At 30.1% G+C, this 22,517-nt stretch overlaps 2 protein-coding genes across 3 annotated transcripts; both read left to right on the top strand.

The window, feature by feature from the left end:
* Positions 1-1,913: 1,913 nt before the first annotated feature.
* On the top strand, positions 1,914-7,684 carry LOC119661821 (angiotensin-converting enzyme-related protein). 2 transcript variants are annotated; one of them, XM_038071321.1, is made up of 7 exons: positions 1,914-1,933; positions 2,839-2,982; positions 3,067-3,625; positions 5,899-6,611; positions 6,688-7,043; positions 7,115-7,287; positions 7,358-7,684. In XM_038071321.1, the coding sequence occupies exons 2-7, from the start codon at positions 2,926-2,928 to the stop codon at positions 7,393-7,395; spliced, it is 1,896 nt and encodes a 631-aa protein (XP_037927249.1). In that variant the 5' UTR covers positions 1,914-1,933; positions 2,839-2,925; the 3' UTR covers positions 7,396-7,684. The 2 variants fall into 2 exon arrangements, with proteins under 2 accessions (XP_037927249.1, XP_037927248.1); XM_038071320.1 differs by lacking the exon at positions 1,914-1,933 and adding an exon at positions 2,539-2,724.
* A 7,795-nt stretch (positions 7,685-15,479) lies between these two features.
* Positions 15,480-17,169, top strand: LOC119661825. The gene is made up of 2 exons (XM_038071325.1): positions 15,480-15,679; positions 15,762-17,169. The coding sequence occupies exons 1-2, from the start codon at positions 15,650-15,652 to the stop codon at positions 17,028-17,030; spliced, it is 1,299 nt and encodes a 432-aa protein (XP_037927253.1). The 5' UTR covers positions 15,480-15,649; the 3' UTR covers positions 17,031-17,169.
* The last annotated feature ends 5,348 nt before the right edge of the window (positions 17,170-22,517 follow it).

The following is a 22,517-nucleotide window of genomic DNA, read 5'->3' as shown; positions in this document are numbered from 1 at the left end:
ACTCATTTTATGGAAACCCAAATTCTTTTCTTATTACGGATTTACACACTTTTCATGGACTCTATGGTTAACTAAAATATCTTTTACGAATACCAATAATCAATATATTTAAATTTCCTAACTTTTAGATGGACTTCTTTTTTTACGATAAATTATCTAACAGTCTTATATGCGTTGGTTGTTTCCTGATGGTTTTATTGGCTACAGAGCTTCGTCTACTGTATAAGTAACGGATAGACATCGTTTTATTATCAGATGAAAACCTAAGTTCTTAAACGAACCTGCGCAGTTAATTGCTAATATATAGTTAATATAATAGTTAATATATTGAAAATCTGTAGAAGACAGTCAGGTCCATTTGTTAGTAGACTTTCATAGTAGTAAGTCTTAATGTTGCCAGACCAAGGCATTTGCAAAAAAAAGTTCTCACTTAATTCTTTTTACCCCTTCTATCTGTAACTTCTGCATTACTTTAAAAGAAATACTTGATCTTTCGGTGAAGTTGTCAAATGGCCTGTCAGCATCGTCGCGAGTTTTCATACTTTGATCTAGACTCTGTCCAGTCCTCGTTCTCGATAAATTCTAACTTGCTTATATTAGTTTGGATTTTTTACATCCTTTTGTATTTTTTTGTATTTGGAAAGTTATATGCGTTATTATGTTAAAAGCTTTATTCGTTAAAAAAAAAGCGACCTAGTCATAGTTTCTAGTCCGACATTTCATAACACAAAAAAGTTCCAAACACAGTCATATACGTCTTGATCATTGCAATGTACTCTAAGTATTGCAATTGTCAGACGTTACTACTTGTGTAACCAATACATAATAATTATAAATGACTCGATATGTAATATAGAGTTTGCACAATTTCAAAATAGGTTTACGTAAGGTCATACCGACGACCCTAAGGTACGACCCGACTTAGACCTTATAGGCCCATTATGTTACTGTACAGAAGTTCATAGGTTTAAAAATCACTATGAACCTTCAATGAAATCTAAAATTTTCTTTAGACTAAAGTTCTGGAGCTAAGTAAGATTCTAAAAAAAAATAAGCTTGTGTGATTGGTCACTACAATTCCCTTTCATGTTTCGGCCTAACGCAGCACTTCTCTACAGCTGCTTATGTTCTGTTTACGCCTTCTACAATTCGGTATATCAAGTATTGTTAGTACTCCCTGAATATGATCATTCAAATATAGATATGCTTTTCCGATCTACGTATTATTTCTTCAATTGTCATGTTAAATATATTTTCTGTTGGAGCATTCTCTATAATATTTATAGTAAAACCGGTGAACCTATTAACTTTTCTAGGGATTCAAATAATTCTAATATGTAGAAGAAAACCAGCTTTATTTTTCGTTTGCAGACAGCTGCATGCTTCTTCTATAACCAATATTTTCCAACCAATAGATGGGGAACGCAGGTGCACAATAGACATAAGTAAGTCTAACTGTGGGTCTTCATATACAATTTTTGTAGGTTTTCCTTAATCTTCTTATTTTTATTTCCGTATACAACAATTACAAGAAAACGCACGTTAAAACAACGAGAAAAAATTCAGTTGGACGTGAATTAATAATTAATTTGCATAAGTTACGACATGTCGAAGATAATATTTTGTGACGGCGGGGCTTATCACTACGAGTCTACGCTTGCTATGACTTACTAGAGCACAGACAGCGGTACAAGTCCGATAATAACAGAGACTCAATTGTATTTAATTCATATTTCGCTATATATGTCTATTGTTTATAAAAGTCTATTGGATGCTTTATATATATAATGTCAGCCAATTAATGAATTTTATTTAGTGCTAATTAAAATTGTTTCGGTTTAAGTTATTTTATTAAAGTGTACATTTTAATTTAATTAAATAAAAAAATAAATAATAAGCAATAAACAATAAACAATAAACAGTCTAATTTAAGGTGAGACCTGAGGATTGTAATAGAATAATTATTGCGGTCTGTTATTTTTTGTTGCAATTGAAAAAATGTTTATTGCGTCAATGCAACATGAACTTTCATTTTGTGTAATTGCTGTGCTATGTTTCTAAAGTACTTACACAAAATTTCAAAGTTAAGATTTTGAATATTTTGTTGTACTGCTTAACGGTTTTAGCAGTATATTATGTTTTAAAATAATTAAATTGTTTTAAAAAAATGAAAATAAAATTTTAAATAGAAATTAAAAAGTTCTTTTATGTTTATTAAATTGTTTGGCAACAAAAGCAGTTGTGTGCACACTTCTGAACGCATTTCAAATGTTTCACAAAACTTTATAAACTTAAATAATAGTCAATAATTGTAATAAATCTTTTCACTAATTAAAAACATAAAAAAAAATATAAATTTTAAAAAATTATAATTATTATTTTAAATAAACTCAAGTTTTTTTCTTCATTCAAACCCCTTAACAACATGTTTATATAAAGTTTTCCAATAAAATCTGTATTATCGACATATTTGTAATAGCAACATGTTGCTTATAGAACTGTCAAAACCGGCGAATAGAAATACAAAAACAGAAAATCAGATACAAACAAATTTTCTAAAAATAATAATAAAGTTTTATTGTACATTTTGAAAATTTCATTTCGGCTATAAATAAATTTTCTACACAATAAAAATGTTTCAAATTTAAAGTGCATTAAGTTTACATGAACAAAACACATGAACGTATGCATTTTGCAAAATATTGCATAGAAAAAAATTGAATGGTACAGAAAAAAACAAAAAAGTGTGATAACCTCTTTGAACTTAATGTTTTATAAATGTTTTAAGCAAACTGATAACGTATAACGTTTCTCAAATATAATTTATTTTATTTTTAGAGTTAAATACTAGGAATTGGAACGCAGTTTGGCTTTTATATTCTTGTGCGAATTCATACCACGGATTTATTGAACAACGGCATTGTTATGATGCGGTCTTTGCTGCTATTACTGGCAATTGTTGCCATTTTCGCTACAGTAAAGGTGAGTTATTATTTTATAACACTAAATAAACAATTTCACATAAATATTTAATGTATTATATGTGTATATTCTTGCTTCCAACAGTCAATGCCATCTGGTTGCGAGGATACTTGCAGTGCACTTGACTTTGAGGCGCGCGTTTTTATTGAACGTGAAAGTGAATTACTAAGACAGCGTCGTCGTCAGGATTTCATAGCTGCATATAATTATAATATTAATGTTACTGAAGCGAATCGTCAGACTATGATAAATGTAGCTACTGCAAATGCTGTACTTAATAAGGAGCTCGCACCAGAACTTCAAAAATATCTTGATAAAATTGATGATGAAGATCTACTGCGGCAGGCGCGTATCCTCTCTAATGTCGGTTTCGACGCACTAAGTGAAAAAGATTATAAAGAACTGAAGAATGCAATAACCGCAATGCAGAGTAATTATGCAACCACAACTGTTTGTTCGTTTTTCAACAAAAGTGATTGTTCACTAACATTGGAACCACACATACAAGAACGTTTATCAAACAGTCGCGATCCAGAAGAATTGAAACATTATTGGAAAGAATGGTATGACAAAGCTGGCACACCAATGCGTAAAAACTTTACCAAATACGTTCAGTTAAGCTCGAAGGCTGCACATTTAAATAGTAAGTAAAAAAAATATCTGTTTAATGTAATGTTAAGTATTTAACTCTCTCCAATGCTTTGTATATTTTATATATGTATATAGAAATTGCTTAAAAATGTCCAGTGTTTAGTTACCATTGTGTCCTGAAAGCATGTGTCTCTATAACCATTAAAGCGGTTATGGAGCCATGACGGTTTATCACCGTCCAGTTACCTCAATGACTGCAGGCTTGAATATCAATAATGAATGTTGAAATTGCTAAGTTACATAGTTTCTAATTGTTAAGTACTAAGTTTTCTAAATAGCACCAATACATAAAATGTTTTCTCAAAATTTAGCAGTTTGAATTTCATCCAGATAGCAATACAGTAGAAGCTCACAAATTAGAACCACTTGAGTTTTCGGGTAGTTCGAATTTCCGAAAAGTTTTAATTTCTGATTTTTTTTTATTTCTATAAAAAATTATCAAAAAAAATTAAAATTCTGCATAAAAACTTTATTTTACAATTGAAATTAATCCTTCTTAAGTATAATTGTATAAAACAGGCTTGTCCAGACTAGATGCGATCGCGGTTCAATACAAAGTACTGCACAGATTGGACGTTTATAGTTGTTATAACATTAGTCAACTTAAGTACAATGTTATCGTTATGAAGAGTTAAAAGATTGGTTAAAAGATTGGTCATGTGGTCCGTAGGTAGCGAGTCATTCTTTTTGCATCGATTTATTAAGTTATTAACGCTTTCAATCGCTTCAAAATGAGACACATTTTGTGTGGGATGTGGTGTGGGTGTGGTGTGGTGTGGGATTGGGAAGGTCAACTTCAATGTTATTTGAAGTATCATTATCGGTATTAAACTCATATTCAGATCCGTTTTGAACTTGCATTTTTGAATGAGTTTCATTAAAGTGCGCATTTTGGGAATTCCCCCTTTTAGTTTTTTGAAACAAAGTATGAACAATAACATTTATCAACTAACTATTTTATATAAAGCTTGAAAAAAAAAAACAGAAAGGCGAACTTGCTCAATAATTAGAGCCAAAATGAAATTTTTTGATTCTAATTTCTGGACAATTCGAATTTGTAAGAGTTCTAACTTGCGTTGTCAGCTTCTACTGCCTATATCATATAGCTTAAGGTACAAAAACACTTTTGAATACATACAAAGGTGTAAGCTTTATTGTCTTTGCAATTCTAATATGCAAAAACCACCAAAAATTTTCGGATTTTATGTTATGACATCACCTGGTTGAATGGCTCACAAATCATATTAGAAACCCTATAACAATAATCAAAATTTTATGATCAATATACTTATCACTCATAGATTTTTTAAAGAGCTTTAATAGCTCGTATTCCAACGTCTTCATCTAATTGGAATACTATACACAAAGTTAGAATTTCTACAAAAGTGTTTAATCTGATAAGAGCAGATTATGAGGATTTAATTGGCAATAGACGTTATAGGTGTTTTTAGTCCATTTGTAATCTTAGTTATTATTATTTTCAGATCTATTCAACATTTATTTACTTCTGTTTACAAACTTAAAGTTCTAACACAATAGTTGTTCTTATTATCATTATTACTTATTAGTCTTATTATTATTATCTCAGCGGTTATTATAACCTATAGTCGTGGTAAGGAAGGGGAGCTGGATTTTGTAGTTCAAATAGATATGTGACACCAGGACGTAAACCCGACCGTTCCTGGAATTGAATTGAATTGAAAATTGTCGGTATTTTCTGATTATCCACACTTAGTTTACAGTTTGACAGAAAATATTAGATATTAAGTGTTATCACAATAAATCTCTTTGTTATCTGTAAGTATTTTCTTCGTTTTAATAGCAATTAATACCGGTTAAGTGTTACCACAATGGATCTCCTGTTTATCTGGTTTTGATAGAAAAAATCTCTCAAAGCAGAGATCAAGTGGTATCGTAAATGATTTTCCCGTGATTTAAGTGCTTTGGATTACATTCTCGCAATCGCGTTAAGCTAATCTAACCCCGTTTTTGTGTTGATATTGCAAGTTCTTTTGTGATATTGAAGACCGATTTTGATATAATTAGGTTGTGTTATTGTTGGAATTTTGGAATTCGCTGGGCTCTGTTTGTAAAATTTCTTTGGGAGGTGATGAACGGCACTTGGTCATCGTGGTTGACGAATGCCTCCCAGATGTGATTAACAATATTTTGTAATGTATCTTTTCATGACGACCTCATGTTAGAATTTTATTTTATATTAAAAAAATTTTAAACACCTATGCTTATTTTTATTTACTTTAATAGATTTTATGTCCTATGCTGACTATTGGCTACATTTTTACGAAGATAATGAATTCGAGGAAAATTTGGATGCTGCCTATAAAGCAATATTACCATTATACCGTGCAATTCACGCGTATGTACGTCATCGTTTGAATGAACATTATGGCAATGTAACGGTGCCCGATAATGGAAATATTCCTATGCATTTACTGGGAAACATGTGGGCTCAAAATTGGGATGAGGCAATGGAATTGTATACACCCTACCCGGAGGTGCCATTTTTAGATGTTACATCTGAAATGGAAAAGCAAAATTATACAGTAGAAAAAATGTTTCAATTAGGTGATGAATTCTTTAAGTCACTTAATATGCGTCCATTACCTGAAAGTTTTTGGAATTTGAGTGTTTTGAAGCGTCCCACCGATAGACCAATTGTTTGTCATGCATCAGCTTGGGATATGCTACAAGATAGCGATGTACGTATCAAAATGTGCACAGAAGTCGATACACACTATTTGTATGTGGTGCATCATGAGTTGGGACACATACAATATTATTTGCAATATGAAAACCAGCCAGTAGCCTATAGATCTTCAGCTAATCCCGGTTTTCATGAAGCCGTTGGTGATGTGATTGCATTGTCAGTATCAACACCTAAACATTTGAAGACAATTGGACTGTCGCCAACAGGTCAATTGGATGCGAAAAGACGCATAAATGAATTATTCAAAACGGTAATTATATATAAATTAGTTTTGTGAAGATTTTATAAATTAAAAAAAAAATGTTTTTCCTTTTTCCAAATCGCAGGCATTGAAAAAAGTTGTTTTCCTGCCTTTCGCATATACCTTAGATAAATATCGTTATTCTGTATTTCGTGATGAAATTGATGAATCAACTTGGAATTGCGCTTTCTGGCGTATGCGTTCTATGTTTACTGGCGTTGAACCACCAGTAGTGCGTACTGATCGTGACTTTGATCCTCCAGCAAAATACCATATTGACGCGGATGTTGAGTATTTGCGTTACTTTGCAGCGCATATCTTTCAATTTCAATTTTATAAAGCATTGTGCACCTTATCCAAACAGTATGTACCTAACGATATTAACCGTCCTTTGGACAATTGCGACTTCTTTAACAACAAAGCGGCAGGCAGAGCGTTTAGGTAATGTAAAATATGAGTTGCACAATTTTTCTTATTATTAAATAAATAAACTTATTTCTAATTTTTTATAGTAAATTTCTGACCGTTGGCAATTCAAAGCATTGGAAACCTGTACTCGAAGAATTTACTGGTGATGATGAGATGAATCCAGCTGCTTTACTAGAATACTTTGCACCACTCTATGAATGGCTAAAGACTGAAAATAAACGTTTAGGAGCTATTGTTGGCTGGGAACACACCGATAGTAAGCTTACTTAATTTAACTATAAATTTAATTAATTTTTTGCTTTATGTTAATTTTTTTCTCTTCGCAGAAGTGGCTCCTGATTGTTGTCCACCTTTTAGTACTTGAATCTGATAAAAAACAACCACTATAAATTTGCAGACTAAAAATTTAAATAGTTTAGAATTTAGTGTTAAGATTTTTACTTAGTAGCTATTAAAGATTAATGATTATTAACATAAATGGCGCATATCATATGAGATTTTGACTTTACAATATATTGATTATACAAGCATAACGTTGAGATACTACATCTTTTCTACACGCAATACTCATGTTATTCAGATTAATATTAAGAATACTGGTCATTGTAAACTTACTTGCCATTTTTTAAATATAAATTATTTTAAAAATTTAATGCATGTTTTCTAACACGAAAATCCAAGAATTTTAAATTTAATAAAATTTGTTGTCTACAATAAATAACCAAAAGAATTTAATAATAGTGTTTTTTAATTAAGTTAATTTCCTTTTGCTATATTGTAATTGTTATAAGCGTTTCTTTAATTCAATACACTCACAGGCTATATGCTATACATTATCTGTAAAAACTATTGGGAATTTATAATTTAAAAAGTGCGCTTAAAAAATATTTCAAAAATGAGTTGCCTGTTTTTTTATTATTATGAATAGACTGTACATGCACTGCGACCTGAAAAATGTTTTGTATAGCTTCTCGCCCAACTAGTCCAATTCCAAATGAATGGTGTAGTACAAGCATAGACCAAGACACCACCGTTTCACTTGTGCTAGGGTCCATCCAGTCAGTCATGTCACTTGTCAAAATTGGTAGGACTATGTTATGCCCAATTATCAATTACTTCGTACTATTACTTAGTAGCTGACTACATTAGCTAGAAGTGTCGAAAGTTGATGCATTCTGAAGTAGTACACATGGTTGAGTTGCAGTTTTTTGGTACTGTATTCCACACAATTAGACTACAGTGAGAGTAGTCAGTTATTCTAACGAAGAAGTGTAGTTTTATCATGCATTGAGCATTACCATGATAGGTTTGATCTCTAACTTATAGTGTTAAAAGGAGTCACTTTTGTAAATATATCTATAAATATTCTGCAATCCTACAAATGTCATATTGTATTTGTCATATGTACTTACTTGTAAAATCCCTTTGGGAGGGTGGTAAATGACACTTTGTCGTGGTGGTGGAAAAGTAGCCTTGAGACATATACTAGGCCGCTCTTAGAACCGAAAACTCCACCCATCACCAATCCACTTTTACTCTCTACCCTTAATCAATCATTACCTATCGCTATTCTAGCTCATGTATTTCACTTGTGACTCCTTTCATGTTATCTGCTTTATAGATCTTAGTGGATTACACCAACCCGCTGACTTTTTTTCTGTTCCCGAAATTAAAATGACTACTTTGTTTTAAATCAATTGGGGCGGTAAAAAAATATTTACTGAAGGAGTTGAAATGCATGGATGCCTAGGTCATACGCTGGCATAGTAACTTCTGTTCCACTTGCATTTAAATTCATTGATTGTTTTTTATTATTTTATTTAAGAACTCTAGATACTTTTCACATATTATACATATGTAAGGTTCATAAGTCCATATAAATCCAAAAAGTTCTTGAACGTCAATAACTAACTATGAGAATAGTTCTATTATTTTATGAGAAATATGTCATTAATTTGTTTATAGCGTAATATAATGTATTATATATACTATAATAATTGTTAGAATCCATATCTATATTAGATATGGATTCTAACAATCTTCGATTCAAGTGTGATGTTTACTCACTTGATGGCTTATAATTCTTGATTTATCATAGCAGTAAATAAGTGCTCTCTAACTTTATTTCTCGGTACGCTTAGGCTATATGGACTTAAGTCTTGAGCTGAGTAATATTGTTCAACAATGGTTGTAATTTAGTACAGCTTAGTAGACTGTCTCAAGCAATAGCACAATAGATTTAATATGGAACATTGTTTCTTCTAGTTATGTTAATATCTGATATACTAAGAAGTGATATAATTATTGTTTATAACACGTTATTTAAATGGCTTTGCAAAAATATATTTATGTTGGCAAATATTATGTATCTATGTATATGATAAAAACGGTAAGAAAATAGTATATAAGCAGTTAAAGGTGAGTCCAATAGTCTTACATATAGGTAGGTATATGTAGGAATAGTTTTAAAAAGGTCTTCAATATTTGAAAGACCTATTTTTCACATCAATGGCATTGAAGAATTTTATCATTAAAGCGAATAAATATCAATTCAATATATCCCAATATGATATATTCAATTGACGTGGTTAGGAGTTGATATCATTGATATGAGTTTAAATTTACTAAATAAATTTTTTACAATTTAATTGTTTGTGTGAAGGGTGCTAAAGCTTCGACAAAGCCAAAGCAAACTGTTATTCTTTATTAATCTGTTTACTTGAACATTATTACAATCAACTTAGCAGATCTATCTTCTAAAAAAAGTGCTTAAATATTTTTTTTAACCATTACTAGTGCAAATATTTATTGAGTCTTTAACTCTTTTTACAGGTTTAAGAATGGTTAATATTTACTTAACTAATTCAAACGAATAAATTTAAAATTAATAAATGGAAAAAGTTATTCGCCGGTATATCTTTCTCATTGGGTCACAACCATTTCGGTTCCATAATATTTGTTTTTACTTAAATATTAGATGGAGTAAAATTTTTCAATGCTATAGATTAAATAAATTAAAAAGAAATTATGATTTTAGTTATAACTGAATGAGTTTAAAAATATTCTTCATACAATATCTTTATAATAGATATAAATTATATTTATTCTCTGGTTAGTATTACCACTCTTAATAAGAGCATATGGCGGATTTATATATATGCATTAGTAAAAAAGTTATTACGGACTCTCAGGGTTGCAATTAAACAAAACACAATAATTGTTTAGTCGTTCAAATCCGATTGATTGATCAGTGTCAAAGATATAAGCATGGGAGTGTGTTTATAGCATATTTATTCACTTTATTTAGTCCATTTTTCGATGATCGTCTTATTGTTCCAATACAGTGCGTTCAGCAAGGCCTCAAACACTACTATTCGCCAAGTAGAATTTGCACAAAACCAGGCTCTGAGAATACTTTTTAAGGTATCATGATGAACCCGTTCAAAAAATACATAAAGGATAAAAAATTGAGTTAATGTGGCATTATCAACTGCAAATCCTCCTCATACTCATTGAACTATATCAATATGTAAGTAAGAGATAGCAGATAAAAGATTAGTAATTACTGTAGCTCCCCAAACAAGTATTTGTCTTCATGATAAAACATATCCATATAAACATATCCAAACATATAATAAAATAATTACTCCAACTAATCAGGTTTGGGTATATTTATTTACGAAAACTAACAGGCTTACCAATACCGCGTTATCAAATCTCAGAATGGTTACAGGCTCTTCGGGGAGGTATGCAGATCTGAGGTCAGTTATTGCTTACTCTGTTGAAGTGATAAACAATAATCAGTCAAGGCATAGAGAGAGGTTATGAAGAGACCTGGCAGTTAATAGAGAGTAAAAGTGTTTAAGTGCACTGACTCAACTAGTCTCAACATAACACTAGAAGTTTGTTTGAAACACTGGTTTTACAGTGTATTTTCTTATTGTTTCTTTCAGTGTCGTATCTTTACTTATATTCACACTATGCATATAAAACATTATTATCAGTATGCATAGGCAGCAAAGCTGTGATATGTAACTTGCGAACAGCAATGTTCATTGACAAGCACTAAGAAATAACGCAAGTAATGTCATGTTATGATTTTGTAGATATGATTTTGTGTTTGTATAAATCAAACTTATAGTGAAACTATTTTTTTTTATGTATTACGTTGCCTTTACTTCAAATTTAACAAAATAGTACAATTGAAATAAAATTTGTACAAATTTGTTTATGGACTGTTTCTAGCTGCATTGGTTTAATCCGTCTGCATACTCACTCTGAAATTGTTAAAATTTGAAGCTCTGAGATGAATTTAATATTAAATTTATGCAACTTACCTACTTGACTAATTATATATATTTTGGTTTTGTAATTGATTTTGTCATGCACACCATGGAATTCGGACTTAATCCATCACCATCCACCACAAAAATTTGCTTAGTTAGTTGGTTGGGCAATATGTATGGATTCTTTTGAACATATTTTTTTTTATTTTTAACAATATTTTTAATTTAACAAAAACTAAAATTAATATTAACGACTACTTACCTGAATCTGAGCCACTGTTTGATTCAATGTCAGAGTCAGTCTCATCATCGGTACTTGGTTCGCGAGAGGAATCAAAGTATTCCTCATCCTCTTCACTGCTCGACTCATTACAAGGCACTACAACTTCTTCCTGCTCCTGTTCCTCTTCCAACAACACTGGCGCTGGAGGAATACCGCTAGAACTAGGTTCATCGGACTCCTTTAAAGGTAATTTAGTGCAATCGGACTTATTTGGAGTTGCCATGATTAACAACAAATTTTGCAAATAACTCAATGCAAAATAAATTGAACGATAAATATTGCAACGTAATACATCAAAAGGCAAATTGATATGAAATTCTAAGAAATGACAATTATGTTTTTAAAAAAAAAAATTCTCTCAAGCCTACTTATCTTCTACGTAGGAAAAATTTTTAAAAAATGCATATGTCAAATATAGAAAATCTCTTTCTTATTAATTTTTGAACATTATTTTCACAAATTTCACTCCAAAGTACCATCACAGAAGAATAGTAAGAGGAAAATTCGTAAGGAATAATTTTTTACAATAAGGTAATAAGGTAATTGGATAATAAAGACATGATGTGTCCGTGACGTAGATTGTGACAGAGACGGATTAGCGTTAATATACTGGAGAATATTTTTATTGGTAGCGTTTTTGCAGTGTTCTTCCGTAGTGTTCTACGGAAGAGCAGTAGGATAAATCTACTGTTCTTTCGCGGAGTAGGATAAATCTACTAAATCTAGATGATTTATCCTCTAATCCGTACTGTCTATACCATTGTTCTTTTACTAAAATTATCCTCAATTTTCACACAATCAAATTTTTATTAAGTTTTTAAAAAACTTTCCTTTACATTTACTTTGCGTAGTATTTTTTTAAACATATTTCATACTAACAATATAAACTGCAAAAATATAAATTGGATAAACTGTATATTAAAAGTAACTGCTGTTGTTATTCATCGTCACTTTTTGTTTCCTCCGCAAATTCTGGGTTCCCAAATTCAAAATAATAAACAGACGTTGATTTCAGTTGTCCGTTGGTCATCATTGCGCTTAAGACCCATGTAATCATCCGTCGAGTTGTGGGATTCAGAGGTACAGCGGTGTGATTCTCTGTAACTTCTCGTAGTACGGCCGCTATAGACATTTTTCCACCGGTTTGATGTAGTTTATTCAAAGCGTCAGCGACAACATCTTTGGTCAAATATCCTGTTGTGTTCTAAGAAATGTTAGAATAAATTTAAGCAAAATTAAATAATAATTATGAATTTACCATCTTGAATCAGGATCTTTTAATTAAAATTTGCTCAGTAACGCGTGTATCATTTACGGAATCTGCCGAAACACATGCAATGTATCGATAATAGTGCTTACAGGTTTATTAGAACACTACCAACTACCAATACTACCAACTTTAGAAATTTCCTACTGAGCATACATTATTTTCTTTACCAGGAGATATATAATTTATAATAATATATAATTTAACTTTTGTTCGATTTAATCAAGCTTTTTATAATAAATGGTTTTTAACAATTTAAAAAAATTATTGCATGACAATAGTTACTAAATATTTATTATAAAGCAAAATGTATATCGAACATAACCTATAATTTTAAATCAATAGCCTGTAAACCCTATAAGCTCAACAGAAAAGACATACAGTACCCGAGAATACTTAAAGCAGCGACAGCATGATATTAACATCTATTAACATCTGTTCATACCATCTGTGGTATGAAATAAAATAATTTACATACTTCTTTCGTCTCCTTCCAAGTAATACATATAACCTGGTATATATACTAATGGTATATTATTGGTATATTGTTGGTATATATACCAATGGTATATACTGGTATATATAACAAGGTTTCAACGTAAATAATACCGTAAATAATAAAAAGAGAATCGACTGAAATAGGTTTTATGTTAGAGTAGTTCTATTAGTATTTCACAATGCAATCATATATCGCAATACAAAATCAGTGGCTCTCCTTATTGTATAATAAAGCCATTAGTGTTATATATCGTTAGGTTGATAAGATTGTGGCAAGAAATCAATTGTGGAACTGTGTGCAGTAATCTTGACGTAGAGGTAGCGAAGCTATGGCACTACTATGAAACAAATTATTTTGTGTTATCCTAAGAAGGGATATTGAATACATTCATATGTCCAGCACAGCTTTGTTTTGCTTCGGTCTTACACTAGACAGACACTTGTCCCAAGGTGTCTCTAAATGGGTTTCGACCAACGCCAATGTGATGGAGTTCTTTGATAGAAAGCAAGTGATTTATATAATACAATTAGACTACTTCTATTATCAATGATAATAGGATTAATATAAATATTAATAATTAATATTATAAATAACATAAAAATTATAAATATTATGTTTATAAAGAAAATCAACTTTATAAATCATTATGCTGTGTTTATGATGTAAAATTGATAAGAAAAATTAAAATCGACTTTAACGGGACCAATATTCTATTCGGTTAAGAGAACTATTAAAATAACAACAATTATATGAAAAATGACAAATGGGAACTAGCTACATTGTATATATAACAGAAAGGCCTTTTACTTTCACCTATTATTATTATTATTATTAAAAGAAGGAATTGCGCACTGCGACCTAAATGATCTATTCTGCCCTTTACTCGGTTTAGAGTGTTTCTCTAAATCCGATTTCTTTAATGAAAGACTTGAAAAACTAGTCTTGAATCTTTATGATGCATGAAATACCCTCCTAGAGGTTTTTTTCGCTTGTGCATTAATGCCTGATACTCCCAAAGCACAGTTAGATTGAATTCCTAACTTCTACAGTGACCGGTCCAGATACTTTCACCTAAATATAATAGAGTTTTTGCATGTATAAAAGATGTGATAGATTGATTATTTCAACTTACAGTTAATAGTTTATATGACAAGTTACCTATAGAAAGATTTTCAGTTTATGTTGTTAATGTTGATGTCCCGGATTTTATATAATACAATTATAATATATTACTATATCACTATGAAATGTGATTTATATATTAATGTATATATTATATATAGTGATATAACTACATACATTTCATTTTTATATTATATTAAATTAATACCTATGTTACATTTATATATATAAAAATATAAATATATGGCTGACAATATAAATACGAATACATATATATGCATATAAATATATATATACGTATCTATATATACATAATATGTACATACGTATATGTATAAACATATAAGTGCTAATTTCTATACATAATCCATGTAAATTCTGATTGAAAGTCTAACTATATACAATATTTTTATAGTATTTTATATATATATATATATATATATATATATATATATATTATATATATATATGTATATATTTTTTTTATAGTATATATACAATGCGAGGTTCCTAATTGAAAGTGTAAATATGTATAAGATTTTCATGGTATTTTGGTAGATTCTCTTGTTCTTGAGTTAGTGCTATTATGCACTTTTACTTTATAATGGCTGGGGGGCTTATCTCTACCTCACACTAGGCTTTAACTAGGCTAAAAAGTCATATAATTTATTTGTCTTTTGGTAGATAATTCTTTTTTAATAGAAAAATGATGTCAAAAGTTAAGAGAACTATATGCAATTAAATTATTTTATGAGCAAAGATTTTTACATATTGAGAGGGCTTTCAAATTACAGCTCAATTCTGCAAATCGAAAACATAATAAATAGAAGAATCCTTTATTATTTGTTATAAATTGACGGGAATGACGTTAAGAGAAATAAACTTTTTTGACCTGTTTTAAGTTAAGAAAACTTTGACGTATTTTAAATCAAACTGTCAGTTGTTAAAGAAAAATTTATTTTAGAAAATGATTTAAGCAGTACATATTTTTTTCCGTTCAATTATTTTACTGTTGACTTATTGTTCCGTAGAATCGGCCGAAATTCCGAACATTTAATAAACGTAGGAAATGTTATTATAGAAGAGGATTAAAGCAAATATACATTTAATGCTTTTATTGCTGAAACTTTGGTCAATAATATTTTATTGTCACTAACAACAATGGATGATGCCACAGGAAGTGACATAAAGGTATATCACTTGAAATCAAAGGAACATTATTTTCAATAACATAATTTGAAGAGTCAATATTAATTTATTTTATATATTATAGATTCAGAATTTGGATGAATCGGTTAGCACTCTGTTTTTGACATTTCAATGTATGGATGTAGAAGAGCATAAAGCGGATGCTATTAAAACAGTTGGTACTATCTTACGTCAAATTAAAGTGTTCGTGCCAGGAATGGAAAATTTATTGCCAAAATTAGTTAAGTCATTGGATCATCCAAAAGTTTCTATTCAGGTGGAAAGTATATTGACATTAATAAGTATAGCCGCAAGAAGGGTTAATGGACCAAATTCCTTAAAACTAACAACTGTGTCTTCCGTCGATTTTGAAGACATTTTTCGCATTGAACTAATAGTATTCGATAAGCTCTTTGTTACCTTGCAAAGGGTATTACTGAAGAGTCAAACGGTCCTATTTTATACTATTAAGCGAGATATACTAAAGCATCTTCTGGTTATTATAAGGAGTTATTTAAATAGGAAGCATTATCATGTGATTGCAATTATGCTGTATTACATTTTCAAAAGTTCTGTGGCATTAACTATGGAATACGCGAAGGATGCATTGCATTTATTCCAAGCATTGCTGGGTGTTGCTGATATTCCACAGTTAAAGTTGATAATAAGAGGTTTGCGGGAATTAATCAGGCACCCGGCTAGAATTGTGCCACTACATACAGCTGGAATTTTAAGTGCCGCTTGTAAGTTAATAGTTCATAAGAACGATGATATAAAAAAGCTGGCTTTAAAATTTGTTGATGAAGCTAGTGTCATTTTGTATGTTCAAATAAATCCGGAAATATTGCTTATATCCCCAAATAATGTTCACAATTTACTTCGTTATGGAAATGAGAAAATACGTAGGCGTTCACTGATGATTCTGTATCATTTAACCGATGCAAAAAATGGGCTTTCTCATCAGCTGGTGGTGCATGGTCTAATACCTTCCATTCTATATAGATTTAATGAAAACGGTATCAAGTCCAAATATTTTGCACTCAAAGTGATAAAAAATATCACCGTCTATGCTAACAGTTATGATGTTGAAAAACTCATTGATACTCATGTTATACCCGTTCTATGTGAATACCTCACCGGGAATGCAAATGATTTTCTTATCATTTGCCTATCATCTATATACAATATGCTCAGATCGCTGGTGTGTGACACTTTTTTTGCATTACGTGATTTTAATGCCTTAGATAAAATTCAAATGCTTCAGATCGACGAAAACTGTGTTATAAGGAATCTAAGCAAGATAATATGTAAACATTTCTTATATTTAGTTCAAGAATCTATTTCGGACGCTTAATCCAAAAAAAAAAATTCATTTTTGGATTTCCAAAAATTCATATCGATATGTAGGCAAAAAATTTTAATGAATTGCCGCTAACCAAGCGGCCTCCAAAATTTAATTGTTGAACAATACTACGACAAATAAAAAATAATTATTAATCTCTCGGTCATTTATATTTTTTTTTAATAATTTTGGATTCTAGTATTTTATACTTATATATTTGGAATAAATTTAATCAAAAACAAATACGTTTTTTTTTCATTATTTTCTTCTTCATAATTATTAGTGGGTATAATAACCGTGATTCAGCTTTATCCGTCTTAAGAAGTCTATTTCAATAGTTTTTTTTTTTGTTTCTTTTTTCTTGATGAAAACCATTAATTAGCAGTTTAAGCTTTGCCAAAGGTTCATGATGGTTTTAAACTTCTAAGTATTTCCTTTATACGGTAACACAATGGGCCAATAGGATTACTTTTGATTGCCGGTTTAACCTAACCTAACCTGTATTCATCGTCCTAACGGGATACTGGACTATACGGCGGCATAGAGCCAAGCCTGACCTGCCTTGTCGTATCTCATATAGTTCATATCTATCGGCGTTCGTGGAATCGATCGAAATAAAATTTAATACTTATATATTAATTCAATAAAATATTTACAACTAATAAAAATCATTCTTAACCACAATTGTGCCCTATTTAATATCAATTTACATAAATTTTATAATTATTAAACCGGAATACCTGTTGTGTTTATAAATAGGATTTTCTAAAACCAGGCCTAAGTTTTTGGAAGTTTCATTCTTTAACACACTCGATGATATTTATAATATTGATGTTGGTCCGATCGCCCAACTTTCTACCCACAATTACGGGAAATGTGGAATCAAAACTGCTTTCTTAGCTAATTGAAGAGAATTCGATCCTTGTGTTTTATCTACCTTTTTTCATGGTTATAGTAGTCACGATTCAGCTTTAAAGATCTCAAGAAGTTGCATTCAATAGTTTCTTTCATTTGCTGCTGTCAACTAATTATCGCAATGTCTATCCATCTTGCTTGGGTTTGCTTTTTAATTCCCTAGAATTGCGTTTTTCATACTGTGTGAGGTGTGCAACCTTTTTCGGTTCACAAGAGATTTTAATGCCTGTTACGATATCTGCTTGGTCATGTAATTGATGAATTTCAGTCACCGTTTTCCTTTATTTTATCAAATATCTGCCTGAAAATGTGTCTCTCAAAGACAGATAAGAGGTGCAGATAAGAGCTTTATAAGAAGAATGTATTTTGTTTAGATAACAACTTGATCGTAAATTTGATCCCAAATGTTTCATTTCTTTAATCTTAATTTGGTGTCCAACAGACTTAAGCTCTCTCACCATCATGGCCCCATAACCATTTCTGTGGCAAGAATCCTATGACTTCAGTGTATTGCTAGCATATCGTTCCTTACTGCAAATTATATTCAAAATCTTAAGCAAGAAGAGCATACTCATACATCGATCACCTGAGTGCGTCAATATTTTTATTGCAGATATTCCATCCCCCTTGCCGGACATGGAGCAGATAATATTCGTTAATGATAATTCCTAAGTCTATAAAGGACTTAATAATTTCGACCTTATAGTTTCCTATTTGTGATTCGGGTACTAAACCAGAAGAGCTTAAACAGAGAGCTGGTTCAAGAAGCACCCAATAGTTACATATAACAGTCTGAAAGCCAAGATGAAAAGACAAAACATTTGTACCGGGGAGAGTTCGCAGAGGAAGTAGTAACTGCTGCAGTTAACGACAACTAGAAGAATGTATTCAATGCGTTTCGATTAGTGTCCAATAAAAATGTAAGAAAGAACGTTTTCATAATATGGCAAGAAAAACAATTTAATGTGTCATGCTAACCTTTTGCATGGTTTAATGTTGTATCTCGAGTATATCAAATATACATAATAATAGCTTTTGTTTTCATTTCCAAAAAAAAAATTAAGAAGAAATAAAATTTTTTCAATGTTAGCCATAGAAAATATTGTTTGTATTGGGCCGCGATCACATCTTGTCTCGACAGCCCTGATTTAAAATATCGCACTTATTCAAAAATATTAACTCTTACTTAGTACAGAACTCTTACTTAGTACAGAGTCCCAAACTCTTACTAGCTGATATTTGCAATTAATATCGCTTTAGGAGAATTTTGTCGGTTGCTGTCAACTTAGGTGACTACCATCCACTGTCCCATACCGTATGAAAATATTATTTTTATTACACTGAAACATCACCAAACAATGTTTAAAATGATCGATGTGATATTCTACTACTATTCTACATGTACCTTGCAAGGTTTGCAAACAGGATGCCGGAAATAGGGTCACAACCTATGCCCCACTAGGGGAAACTGAAACTAAGAACGAGAAGAAAATTTAGATTGAATCCAGATTTAGCAATCGAATAGGCCCTTTCTGTCGCCAAGTAAATAGTTATAAATAGTGTATAAATAGTAATAAATAGTAATTTTCTTAATTTAAAATTATATTTAAACACTAAGTCAACAACGTCTCCAACCATTTTGCAGACAAGTTGTTGTTTAGAAGACCTACAGTTAGTGCACTAAGAAATCGGTTGTGGCTTTCTACAATTGTGTTGATATATTTCTTCTCTTAAAAAAAAAAGATTTCTAGGATCTAAAACCATTTTTTTATAATTAAATTTTTTTTTATTGATCATATAGTTGTTCCTGCAATATTGAGAATATATCTCAAGAAAATCTCTAAATGGAGTCCGCAGTGATATCGGCATCCATGAAGACATCAAAAAAACGAAGTTAGAATTGTTCATAGTAAGCGTACTACTTGGAGCAAAAAGTGATAAAATTTATTGTTTAAAATATGTTGAAATTTTAATTAATATGTTGTATAACAATTCGCTTTACAGTTATAATTACCGGATTGAGCCGATTCTTACAATGTCGCAATAACCGGTTTCGATCACAGTTTCGAAACCCGACACTTGCAATCTAAAATTTATATATGGACTATTAAACTAACAAATTTTTTCAAACATTACACTACATGTATATAGTTATATCGAGTATGGTTCAATATTTATAGTCAGTAGTGTTTGGAAACATTCATTAACACCTAAAAATATTTGGAAATATAACATTTGATTTAACAGTAAAGCTATGCATTATATTATTTAAATAAAGTATTAAAGTATCGTATTAAATATATATGTATATATATAAATTTACATAGTTTTACTGTAAAATTATATTGTTATATTTCCAAATATTTTTAGGTGTTGAAACCGGTCGATACCGGTTAATACGACATTGAAAGATCGGCTCAATCCGGTGCTTATAACCGATAGTCGTTTTAAGCGATAATATAAAATAAAAGAATAAATATTATAACAATACTTACAGAGAAGTATGTATCTTTAGTAAATCATTTATAATTACATATTAAAGCAATCAGCTATATTATTTCAGAAAATATAAGCGTATATATATTTCCCAGATTCTACAGATAAATTATTTTCCGTTGTCGAAGAACATATGTTTTAGGTGAACATTTTTCTTCAGATATTTTTAAGAGAAGAAAATTTTATTTCGTTTGAACTCGTTGTGATCTGTAACAACTCGTTTTTGCTTTGCATATTCAATTTTAAGCGACACGTGTTCTATTGGAGCATTAATGTCAAAAGAATACACTTTATCTCACCGTAAAAGGTTGCATATTGTCTGTGAGTATATGGCAAGCCAAATGTGATTATATTAGTGATTTTATAAGTGATTTCAACTATATTGATTAAACTACACAAAAGCCAATGTTGCTCTAAATTTGCATTATATTATTTTTCCACTGCCAGCTAAAACTACTTATGTTAATGTAATCAAGAGTTGGTCGTTTCCATCGGCATGACTTGATTTATACATGTGTCAGAAAGTCATAGTAGAGCATTTCTTTGTTTACATATCAATTGTTAGCAGATGATATTTAAATTTGTTTTGTTACCAGAAATTAATTAATTCAGTATGGAAAACGCAGAAAATGCTAATAATTTAATATATAATGTTTGAGAAATTGTTCACAATGTGAGTAAAGTAATAGGTGAATATAGAGAGCAAAGTGACATGCAGCGAAGAAAATTAATAATTATTAAAAAACAACAAATAGTATTATTTTTTCTATATATTGCATATTTAATTTTTAAAAACCAAAAACTCTATTAAATACTAGTACGTACTTCACTATTTTTTAGAAATAAATAAACTTCACTTAATAACACAAAAAAATTAAATATATAATTAATATATTAAGTCATTTATATATATTTTATGTATCTATTACATATTCAATTAAAAAATAAAGATTTTATTAAATACTTATTTTTTCAGTGTTTTTATTTACAGCTCAGCTGTTGTTTGTTTATGTTTTACATATAAAACATATGATAACTATAACAAATTTTGGTAATTTCGCTTGTGGGAAATTCAGTTTTAAGGGTTGCATTCCACATTTTATGCTTTAAATGAGTTGATTTATTTATAATGTGTTAATTTATATGAAAGCTCTTTGTATGGTAAATTATTCTCATTAGCGACCTAATACCATGTTTCCACTGCTTACTTAGTAAGTACTTAAATAACTTACTAAGGACGTGTGCGAGTTGCGTTCTAAATGAGGGAAATTCTAAGTTGTGCCGATAATATGGTGATGTGTCGAAACGTGTTGATAAATGGCTTAAAGTGTGCAGTGCAAAAAATTCCAAAAAATCTCCCATTTGGTTTAGCATTAACTTAGCCTAACTCACACACGTCCTAAGTACTTAAAGTAACTAATAAGCAACTTAAAGTTTTTTGAAAGTTCTAAGACTGCCTCTGTTTGTTTAAACAAATCACATAAAAGAATTAAATATATAATTGATTTATTAAATCAACTATAAATATATATTTTATATATCAATTACATATTCAATTAATAAAAACAAAGATTTTATTAAATACTTACTCCCTTAGTGCTTTTGTGCACAGCTCAGCTCTTATTTGTTAGAATTTTACATATGACACATAAGTCAACTTTTAGTAATTTCCCTTGTGGGATATTTATTTTTAATCAGCTGTTGTTTGTTTACGTTTTACATTTAAAACATATGATAAATATTACAAATTTTGGTAATTTCCCTTGTGGGAAATTCAGTTTTAAGGGTTGCATTTCACATTTTTCGCTTTAAATGAGTTCATTTATTTATAATGTGTTCATTTATATAAAAGCTCTTTATATGGTAAATATTTCTTATTAATTAGTGGTTAAAGAGGTCATGTTATGAGGTTTTATAGCGTTTTTTCTGGTTGTAATTTTTCATTATTTATCACTTTATAGTTCAAAATAGTTTCTGTATCATATTTGATTTTTTTTTTTTTAAATAAATAATACAAAAATATTTTGAAACGCATATTGTGTATCTATAATTCACATATTAAATAACCCAAGTATTTATTTTCTGGTC

This window comes from Teleopsis dalmanni, chromosome X (assembly GCF_002237135.1).
Source record: "Teleopsis dalmanni isolate 2A chromosome X, ASM223713v2, whole genome shotgun sequence".
Taxonomy (NCBI): Eukaryota; Metazoa; Arthropoda; class Insecta; order Diptera; family Diopsidae; genus Teleopsis; species Teleopsis dalmanni.
Note: the sequence above shows the minus strand (reverse complement) of the source record. Positions and strands in the feature narration are given on the sequence as shown.